Source organism: Leuciscus leuciscus (assembly GCF_965113295.1).
Source record: "Leuciscus leuciscus genome assembly, chromosome: 20".
NCBI lineage: Eukaryota > Metazoa > Chordata > Actinopteri > Cypriniformes > Leuciscidae > Leuciscus > Leuciscus leuciscus.
Genome location: NC_138744.1, coordinates 10,627,562 through 10,638,864, shown reverse-complemented (window position 1 = coordinate 10,638,864; position 11,303 = coordinate 10,627,562). Strand labels below are relative to the sequence as shown.

The following is an 11,303-nucleotide window of genomic DNA, read 5'->3' as shown; positions in this document are numbered from 1 at the left end:
GCACTGTTAAAATGCTACTTTGATAAAAGCATCTGGTAAAAGGCATAAAAAATTTGCTAATGTGTAGAAAGAAAATCGTGACATGAAATCGTTTTTATTAGCTGTTTTTCTCTCTCCAAAAAATGTATATTATCATAAATTAACTTAATCTTCACAACTGTTTCAGCTATTTTGTTGTATAAAATAACAGCATGATTTATAATATATATTAACGCTTTATATATTTAGTATACTATCCATATTATCCATCAAATATTTTTATTTTAAATACTTAACCTTTCTATCATTCACCGACAGTTTCAGATAAATATTAACAAAGAGATTTTAGATCTCCAAATCAAACATATGAAACACTATATCACAGTTTCCATAAATTATTCATCTGATTTCCATATTCTTTGCCTTAAGATGAAATATGTATACATTTCACTAGGGAGAATTACATTTCCCAGATTCAATATACTGTTAAAAAGTGCCAGAGAGGATCTCCCTACTTCACAGGACACAACTAGAGTTGGCCAGCAATGCTAGCGGCTCTGCATTGCATTAAGGTTGAGCTGTGCTGCTCTGCTCTGCCCATCCCCCATACTGAGATACCAAAGCAGAGTTGTGCTGCTTTTGCAAGCAGCAAAGCTTCAGCTCGAGTGAGAGGCAGGCAGGGAGAGAGGGGGTGGGGAGAGCAGAGAACGAGAGACGGTGTGTTATTCTCTCCTAAAAAGATATTTTCCCCAGAGATCCTTTCTCTATCTCTTTTTAGATACCAAACTGAACCACAGTATAAATAGATTGGCTTATTTTCTGATGATAATGTATTCTGCCTTTCAACCACTTTATGTGGTTTATCTGATTTTCTTCTTTACTCGTACTCTCTCCCTCCCTCTCTCTCATTTTTCATTTTCACTTCCTGCTTGCAGACTAGCTCAACCCACCACCAACCCTCCCTTCTCTTACTTTCCTAACGCATTTCAATCAGCACAACCCCCTAAACAGTTTCTTAACCGGTTTGACTTCAGGACTCTAATAGGCCTTTCTTTTGCATCAAGTGAAAACCAAAATAGTTTTTTTAATATAAAATAATAATGAAATGTACTGATAAATTAAATGTATTAAAATTAACATGTACTGTATAGGCCCTACAATATGGAAATTATTAACCTAATTATTTTATTTTTTTCTATGTATCCTAATCATTTTGTTAAAAACATGTATTCATTAATTACATTTCTGTCTTAAATTAATACATTGTTAGCTAACCGTGTAATTGGACAAAATTGTAATGTAGACACACATTTTCTGTAAAGCTGCTTTGAAATGATATGTATTGTGAAAAGCGCTATACAAATAAATGTGAATTGAATTTGAGTGTATTTACATTTATCTTGCATAGGTTTTTTCATGTTTTTGTGCCAAAATACAAGACACACAGTCTTTGACAACCTCAAAAGATATGGGAAGCATTTTCTCTTTCGAGTGTGTCACTCTGCAACCTTTGGTAATTACTAGAGAAAACCAGTAAGACAAGCTTACTTCATGGGGAGAATGCATACAACCAATGCATGGTAATGCCTGATTATATGGTTACATTCAGTTCACTACAGCCACAGTTTTCCCACCAAAATCTGTTCTAGGAGCCGTTTTCAACCTTGCCGTTATGCAACGTCAATTTAACACCCCCCTCCCTCTCTCCCCACCAGCCCCCCTTCTCCGAATCCATTCCGCACTCCGAAGAGATTCCGAGCCATATTTTACTGGTCTCAGCGCACCTCGGTAAAATGGCTGTATCTAAGTGAGCCTCGTGCTGGTGTGATCCGTTCCTCGGCTGTAGTCTACTTCTGCAACAGAACCCCCACAAATTCCGTGTCGGTTAAATTTCATTTCCCGGGAACTCGGTGAGAGAGAGTCTAAAAAACGGGGCCGACGGTGGAGTCCGGATTCGGTCCGGCGTAAGGGGTGGGGATGAGTCGGGACACGGGTAAATTGTTGTAAAACTATTGTATTTACATTCAATGTTTCGCGTTTGATTGTGACCGACTCGCCGAGAGGGAGAGGGGGGGGGATCATGGCCGCTCAGGTCGCCAGCGCTACCTCTCTCAACACCAGCCCGCCTTCCGAGCTGAAAAAACCGGATCGAGACCCAAAGGAGGAGTCGGTACCGGGGGAGAAGCAGCAGGAAAATAAGGAACCGGGACTTAACAGCGGATCTCCGGCTCGCGGGGAACTGCAGGACCGGGCCGATGTGGGAAATGCTGGGGGAGGAGGGGAGTCGGAGATGAAGAACGGCAACGGGAATCCGTCGAGGGTGAACAATAATCAAAATGAGACCACCGGACCGGAGGGGAACAACCACCCCGGGATGGTACACCATCACGCGCCCGGGTTTCAGCCAGCTTCCTATAGCTACGCGCAGCACTACGGACGGGCCCCTTTTCATCAACATGGCGGACAACAAAGCCCTGGCATGGCAGCTGCAGCGGGGCCAGGCGCGCTGTCGAGCAGCATGATGGACTCATATCAACCCAACTCCCATGATCACAGCTTCCCGAACCACCAGTACAACAACTACAGTCCGTTCGGGAACCGGAGCCCGTACCCGGGCCAGAGCTACGGCATGAACTCTCCGCGCAGCGCTCCTCAAGCTCAGGCGGTAGGGGGGCAGTCAGCCAAGCAACAGCAGCAGCCAGCAGCGGCTGCATCTTACAGCAATCAGCGGTATAACATGGGAAACCCGCAGCCAACATCCACCCCGACTCTCAACCAGCTCCTCACCTCCCCGAGCGGTGGCCGGGGCTACCCGAATTACCCACCGAGCGACTTCAACAGCCAGGACGGTGTTAAGGGACCAGCAGATATAACGTTAGGCAGCAGCAGCGGGCAGTACGGTGGGGGCCATCCGGGTTGGCAACAAAGGACCCATCACCCGCCACCCATGAGTCCTGGAAGTACCGGGCAGCCCCTGGGTAGAAATCAGGTAAAATTACAACCCTAATGCCTTGTAAAACTGCATCTCTCTGGCTTTGCTCAAGTCATATGAGTGGTTGAAACGCACTGTGCTTGCTATTGTCTAAGCAAGAGACTCTATAAAATGGCTGCCTCCTTGGTTTTCCATAGCAGCTCATCATTTAACTCTTTATTTTTAGTTTAAACAACGAAACTTTAGAAAATCTACTAGGTTCGTGGCTGGACGTGTGTTGTGAGACGAAAACGGTTGGCTATTATTGGATGAGTTGAAGGTAGATCTCCGGTTGAAAATGCCTATTTAGCGCAAGCTACTTCTCCATCAAGGAGGCTTAAACGCATTTAGCTTTTCCCTCTTAGGCCTTTCTGTGTGTTATATGCTTTATTCTTCTGTATATTTACCTAATATGTAAGATGTATCCGATTGGTGTATTGTTTGTCAGTTCTGATGTTAATTAGGAGAGCTATTAACATAAAATCAGCGGATATTTCATGTGGAAAAACCCGTGTTGTGTAAACCGATACGTGCGTGTCACGCGTCTATGGTCGAGAAAAACAGACTAATTAACCTTATTTTCGACTAAAATGTATTTAAACGCACTTTAAAATGACGTTGCTAGTACATTTGACGAGGAAAAGCTTTAGTTTTGAAGCGTAGACTCCAACTGAATGTCGGTCTCTATGCGCGCAGCTTGTAAACACAAGCCCAGTGATTTGAGTAAGTGCAGATTGGTTTGCAGTGGGATTTGAATTGTGGAGGTAAAATCCTCCTGTCAAAGGCAGGAGACAGTTGGTCTTGGGTTGACATGCTCGCTGAGATCTGATTGGCTCTGCATCCTGTGCTCTTGGCCATTTATAATTGCATATGATGTAACAGAAACACTTGCTGATTAGTTCATGTTCCTCACCTCCCTCACTCTTTCAGTCATGTAATGTTTATGTGAAATTAATGAGATGCGTATATTTAGGGTGAATTATACATGTTGGGAAGTACCTAGGAGTTTATTAATTTAATAACTGAGGGTTGTATTCAGACTTTTAACAGCATGTTGGCAGTTAAACTTTTATACAACTTATATGATGCGTGTATAAAATATGCGTATAAGATGCATTTATATAAAGGATTCATGCCAGTTATCCTTATTAATATGTCATGTATGGGAAAAGATCATATAAATAGTAATTAATTTCAAATTTTTGCAAATCTTGTTGCTCGTATCTGTTGAGATGGTGCGCTAGACCAAGATATTTTTTCAAAACTTGTATTTTAAAATGTCATTAACAGCAAAAATTGTAATTCAAACTTTGCCACTCATCGACTGGGAAGCTTTAGTGCAGTTTTGATTATTGAAGACACTTGAATAGCCTGTGTCTTATTTCTCTAGCCTGTTAGATATTGAGCTAGAAACCCTTTTTGAACTCTTTAATTCATGCCAGTTGTTTACAGTATGATGCTGTGCACTATTTCCTGTCTGGTCATTCACTGCATGCTAAATTCTTGTTCATGTGGTCCCTATCATGATTGTTTGTCTTGGATATGTCCAAACACTTTTAAGTGCAATTTCAAGGTTGAACTACATCTGTTTACCACAGTTAACTTAGTTTCTAATACTAAGTTGAGGCTACATGTGCTTCAGTTTTGTCGCTGTGCAAACTGTGCATCTGATAAGGGGGTTGAAACTTGGTGATTTGGTGGTTTTTCTTTTTGCTCAGTTTCTTCATTGAAGAAAATTAATTGGAAGTAATAGCCTATTATGGTATTGTGAAGTATGAGAACCTGTGAAAAAATACCAAAATCAATGGGCCTTTTTTTTTTTATGAATGTCCTTCGTAATCTGAGCATTATCCATGCTTTTTGCTAACTAGATTTGGATCTCTATGGGATTGCTCACTTTTTTTCTTGGAAAATATCAGTTTATTAGACAAGTTCTTGTCAAAGTGAAGTATGATCTGTGAGTTTAAGTTACTGCCAAAGAAGAGCTGTTTGATGGTTTGGTCCTCAATTTCCACAGCGTCTGTAAATGGGCCAAAAATATTTCCGGTATCATGATGAAAAATCTGTTGATTAGTTTTCAAACCATCTAACCACACTAACTAAAACCCAGATCATACATATCGTTCACAAAGTTTGGGGTTGGCATTTAAAAGAGAGGTTTTTGAAATATGTCTGTAATGCATTTATTTTATATATTATAATATTATATCTTTTAAAATGTAACTTATTCTTGTGACGCAAAGCTGAATTTTCAGCATCATTACTGAAGTCTTCAGCATGGTATGATTCTTCAGAAATCATTCTAATATGCTGATTTGCTGCTCATGAAACATTTCTTATAATTATCAAAGTTATTTTGCTTAATATTTTTGTGGAAACTGCTACTTTTTTTTAGTATTCTTTTATAGAGCAGCATTTATATGAAATAGATTTTTTTGCCAACAATGTAAAAGTACTGCCACTCACTTTTAATCAATTTAATGCAGACTAAAAGCATTAGTTATTAAATCTTGCTGACTTTTGAACAGTAGTGTAGGTCATTTAGAATTTGTACAGAACTTGATTATATTAGCTTGATTCATTTTGCTGTAGCTTTGAACTCTGACTCTATACTGGCCTTATTGAATCTCAAACAGAGTTATGCTTACTGCAGCTTCAGTCGATCTGTAAGTCTTCTAGTGTCCACCCCATCCCCGCGTGGCCAATCACAGCGCCCGTCCAGCAGCCTCTCCTGCCAAGGGAGCCCTCACTTTATCTTATGCAGATTAGCCATGTGCTGCTTTTATTTATTTTATTTTTTCCGTTCGGACACTGGAAACTGTCGAGCAGCTTGCCCTCAGTCATTTCACACTCCAGAGCGTTTACAGCCGTAGACTTTTCAAGGTTTGTTCAAAGCTAAATTCAAAACAAGCCTCTTGGATATTAGACATGCATCCTAGGTGAGGTTTCGCTGGTCCAAATTTGATAGGACAAGACAATACTTTCTTGTCTATTTATTTTTCATGTTGTGTCGTTCAGTGATGATGTTTAAGCGTTGGTCATGTTTGAGTCAGTGGTCATCTGTGAAGAACAAACAGATTGTGCCATCCATTTTTACAAGATCTGACTTGAATTCACTAGAAGAAATTAGGCTATGTGTTTAAAAGCAAAATTAAAAATAAGACTAAACAAAGGGTCTTTTAAAAGTGTTCACTGAATTTTACTGTTGTCAATTTGTTTCCTAGTTTTGCTTCCGTCAGGCATTTAACACTTTATATCAACATATGCATTTCAAATTTGTCACAGTTGTGCTTTATTGTCAGCATAGGCATAAATGCGTCATTTGTACATTGTCATTTGACTTTGTGAAACCCAAATCAGTGTTTGTTTTTATGTTCTGGGTCATCGGCTACAAGATGAATAGAAGGGCTTTGTGATATCAGTGTGAGATTCAAATGTAATATGAATGTGTGCACTACAGTTATGTTGCTCACCTATCTTCTAAAAGGAAGCTAAAATGTAGGCCTAATTATGCCAAAAAAAATCACATTAATATTACAATGATTGATCTGTTGCCTAATGGACTTGAGTATATTTTATTATTGTAATAATTATCATCACCCGATGCTTAATATAGTGTCATAATCGTACCAGTAGCATGATTCAAGATAAATGTTGAAATTTTAAAAACGTAATGTATGACAGGATCTGGGCAATTATAGCTACACCTGTCATGGTATATCTTGATTTTAATTTTTTATTTTTTTCAGCCGTTTGAGGATGTTTTATGCATACATTTAAAGTGTCAGAGACAGGTTTAAAATATCTTTCATAACTTTCATCCTTGGAGTTAAAAAGGGGATCATGAATCTGTTTGACTCTACTCTTTAGGAAGCTTAATGGCCAATTAAAAAGCTCATTAAAACCATCACCATAATACACACATTTGCTTAATTTTATTGTTTATATTCAATCTGTCACCCAGCCATATGTTTTACATGCTGTAATATGGTGCACTACTGTTCAAAAGTTTGGGGTAAATAATATTGTTAAAAATCATGCTCATCACCAAGGCTAAATTGATTTGATCACCTATTTTTATATATTTGATGTCCTTTATTCCTGTGAAGGCAAAGCTGAATTTTCAGCATCATTACTCCAGTCTTCAGTCACATGATCCTTCAGAAATCATTCTAAAATTTGGTACTCAAGAAAAATGTATTATCAACGTTGAAACTATTTGTGCTGCTTAATATTTTTGTGGAAACCAGAACATAATTGAGCATTTAGAAATCTTTTATAAAATTATACATGCCTTTACTGTCACTCTTGAGCAATTTAATGCATCCTTGCTGAATAAAAAACGGTCTTATTTACCCCAAACTTTGAACTGTATTTCATACTGTATATTGTGTACTGTAACAAATATTGTGTAGGTGAGGAGTATTTATTTGGCTGCTTTGTAATCATGTATTAAGCTGACCTTCAGGATAATTTTTTTTATGTTGGATAGATTTCACATTATGAAAATACAACAGACAATATGGATGAATGTATGCTTAATATTTCATGCTTCTGATTGTTGTTGTTTTTTTTGTCAATGTACAGGGAGAATTATGATAGAAAAAACAGTCTGATGTGATTTTTCTGTCTGATGTGAAGATTGAGTTTTTTGAAGTGTGAGTAAGTCTATTACTAGTATGAAGTACTATAATTGAATGCAACCAGGCATTTATTTTTCCCCTGGAAGAGAACAGACCGTGGACCGTGGAGTCATAAGGATGTTATTAATTAAATTAACATTCACTTGTTGTTATTATTTAAAAAATGTTAAATATACATGTAGTAAAATCTTTTTGTGTGTGTGTTAAAAGTGTTAGGCATCGATGTTTGTTTGAATCAGTCAGATTATTATTAACGTACTGCCATGTTCTGCATTCAGAAGGAATGGATTTTGGAAACTGGCTGTATTTTGTTGTTCATCCTAGGGCATCCTGTAGTTCATCCTTTTTTCTTTCTTTTTTTTTTGCTGAATAGTGATATACAGTAGGCTATATATCTCAGTATTTTCTCTTTCTGTTTGGATAAATTCTGTATAAAAAAAAATGTATTTCACATCCTGTCCTGCACAATGATGTTTGTATTGAATTCTATGAAAACCGATTTAATGTAACCATGTAGGTAGGGCTGCACAATTAATTACATTTCTAATTACGATTACGGATGCCACGATTACCAAAAAAAAAAAAAAAGTATAAATAAATACTATAAAATACCAATAAATCACGTTACTGGTACGTCGTGTGTTAGCTGAGAAGGATTTGCATGCAGGTATGATGTTCATTCTATTCATCAGGACAGGAGCAGTTTCCATGTTACATTAACGGTTCAGTTCATCATGGTAACTGTTGTTTCCATGTTTTCCATATATATATATATATATGGCTTGATGCCCATGGAAAAATATGGGTCCCATGGCCAAACGAGTTGAGAACCACTGGTATAAAGCTCATTCAGTGTAATTGCAATTAATTTCAAGAGAATAGTTAACAATTATGATTTTTTTCATAATTGTGCAGCCCTACATGTAGGCTATGCTATATGTTATGTGCAAAAAAGGGGTTAGAATCACATTACATTCTAACATTGTAACAACATTACAATCTAAAAACAAGTTAAAATCACCAAATTCAAAATAATACAAAAGTACCTGTGAAATGTAAGTTGCGCACACTACATCTCAAACGCATTAAACGGCACATGTATCTGTCTGAGCATCTGATGGGGCAAGCCGCGTTACCTATATCTTATGCGTTATTTTGAAGCCTTAACGTCAAGCATGTCTCATGTTTGGGACAAATTGGATTATGCACTTTCCCCACAGCAGCTCACTGCGTGTCCTCCGCACTTTTTCAGATACGCTTGGAACATAATACTACTGTATATCGATATAAACTGTATTCTCATCCTATGTCGTTTGTACGATATATCAATATATATTCTATAAACTCAATATTTTGGCCAGCCCTAGTTCATCCATGTTTGTGCAGTTGTTTTGTTCCATGTTTGTGCAGTTGTTTTGTTCCATGTTTGTGCAGTTGTTTTGTTCCCAATATTTGCTAGTTTACAAAAACATGACTGCTATTCCAACTCCAATATTTACATGACCCCTCATTTTGGACTTTTATGCAACAGCACTCATCTCATTGCAAGTCAAGCTGGACTTCTCCACTCATGTCATTAAGCTCTGTGTCATTCATTCGGTGCCAAGATTGCCGTCTTTTTTCAGAAAAAAGGAAAAGCTGGCTTGGCCGCGGCTCAAGCAGAGCTACAGCTGGGATGTGTTAAAAATTCGGCAGACTGCCCTCCATTTGAAATGAGTTATATATAGCACTGTTGACTTCCTTAACTAAGACTGAGCAAGGTAACGGTCAGGTTAATAACCGTGGGAATCGGCAGCAGAGGGTTATTTGCTGTCTCTCATTTTCCTTCTCCTTTTTCCACTATCGTTTCCCCCTCTGGCTGTTCTCTTCTCTCTCTTCTTCTCTTGTGGTTTCTTGCATTTTTATTCTGTCCTTGCTATTCTTTCATTTCCACCCTGGCTTTTTAAAATCAAATTCTCCAGTGTGGGAGTGCAGTAGCACAGTATAATAGTTAGATTTTTTTGGGTTTTGGAAAATGTGTCCTTGAGTTGAAGGCTTTGTAGATGTCTTTGTGTAAAACTCAGTTTATGCTTTTCTGTCATTATCTGAGTTTCCTTTGCTCAAAACCTCTTTGTCACTCTCGTTCCACAGACTCCAGGCTCCATGGATCAAATGGGGAAAATGCGCGGTCAGCCATATGGGTCAGGTGGGCCTTACTCCCAGCAGCCCCATCAAGGGCCTCCTTCAGGGCCCCAGCAGGGCCCTGCTTACCCAGGCCAGGGCTATGGGCCCCCTGGCCCTCAGAGATACCCTATGGGCATGCAAGGACGTATGCAGTACGGCCAACAGGTCATTGCTCTTTCTCAGTGTTTTAAGGGTTCACACTTTGACTTGGCTTTCAGGGATGGCGAATGTTACGGCATTTATACTGTTTTTTTCCCCCCATTGATACTGGGTTTTTTTGCTTTATGTGCTACACTCTTGTTATTAAATGACAATATTCTGGAAACGTTGTTACTAATAATGCATATTTTGTAACACTGCAATGCACTCGCTCATTTGGATAAAAAAAATGTATGTTGGGGGAAATACTGGATTATTGTGCAGTGTTCAATTGTGATTTCGATGTACTGGTATCTATGTAATTTTTTTAGTACTTTAGTAGGATTTTTTAGCTTCTAAAGTTAGTTTAGCAGCACCAAACAAAATGTTTAACTCACAGAATCCATGCTCTTGTGAGGAAAAGAAGACTAAGATTAAGAATAATTATGTTCTTAATTTGAATTAAAATGGTTTAATTCTTGGCTGGTTTTTGGTGTTACAAAACATGACAAAAATAGCAATATGTAGCATATTGTATCCCAGGTGGGATCTCAGGTGGGACATGGGATCTCTAGCCATTCCTAGCCTTAATAAATTATTACAAATGTGATGCCAGAGAAGGTCACACTTTCTGGGAAAAAAAAGCTACATTTTTATCAATTTCTTATTGTTTAGGGAATATGAAGGATAACATGTTGGGCTCATTATGTACAGGTTATAAATAAAACCCATCTGATCTTGTTACTTTAGCAATAAACTCTGTCCCTGTGTTGATATTTGTCCATTTAAACTCATATTAACAATATCAGGGAATTTAAATATTTTGATTTCTAGGCCTGGTAGAGTCATGGAAATTTCTGATGTGGAAATATCCATTTTTCTTATGCTGTGTGTTAAAACATTTTGAGCTATTCTCTGTTTTGCTACATTCAAATCTAAGGACATTTTTGGCCTCACTGATGACATTTGTACATTATTATTATTTTAAAGTAGCAATTCAAATCTTTTAAACCTTTAATCAAGAATGACTGGAAAAGTCATGGAAATTCAAGTCAAGTTTACTTTTATAGCGCTTAATACACTACAGATTGCTTCAAAGCAGCTTTACAGTAATTAACAGGAATAAAAGTGTCAGTGTTGCAAATTCATTTGTCAAAAGAAGTGGGAACCTTGTCTATTGCATGTGAAAAGAAGTTGGTTTTTTTGTCCATTTACCCGCATGATTTAAATCAGTGTAGGAAATGCCATGAGTGTAATGATCTTTAGTGCCATCCTACTTGTTTTTGCAGATGCCATCATACGGACAGCAGGGACCAGGGGGTTACGTGCAGCAGGGGCAGCAGCCTTATTATGGCCAGCATGGTCAGGGTTCTCACTCCGGGCAGCAGCAGTCGTCATACCCCCAGCCT

The 11,303-nt window shown here is 38.3% G+C and overlaps 1 protein-coding gene across 4 annotated transcripts in view; it reads left to right on the top strand.

Moving 5' to 3' along the window:
- Window positions 1-1,727: 1,727 nt before the first annotated feature.
- Window positions 1,728-11,303, top strand: part of arid1aa (AT-rich interaction domain 1Aa) — a 23,583-nt gene continuing 14,007 nt past the window's right edge. For 3 of the 4 annotated variants that reach the window (XM_082149385.1, XM_082149384.1, XM_082149383.1), the window contains exons 1-3: window positions 1,728-2,968; window positions 9,724-9,921; window positions 11,184-11,303. The exon at window positions 11,184-11,303 is cut by the window's right edge. In XM_082149385.1, the coding sequence (XP_082005511.1) occupies window positions 2,060-2,968; window positions 9,724-9,921; window positions 11,184-11,303 (1,227 nt within the window). In that variant the 5' untranslated portion in view covers window positions 1,728-2,059. The remainder of the gene's footprint in view (window positions 2,969-9,723; window positions 9,922-11,183) is intronic. The other variant, XM_082149386.1, reaches the window with a different exon arrangement.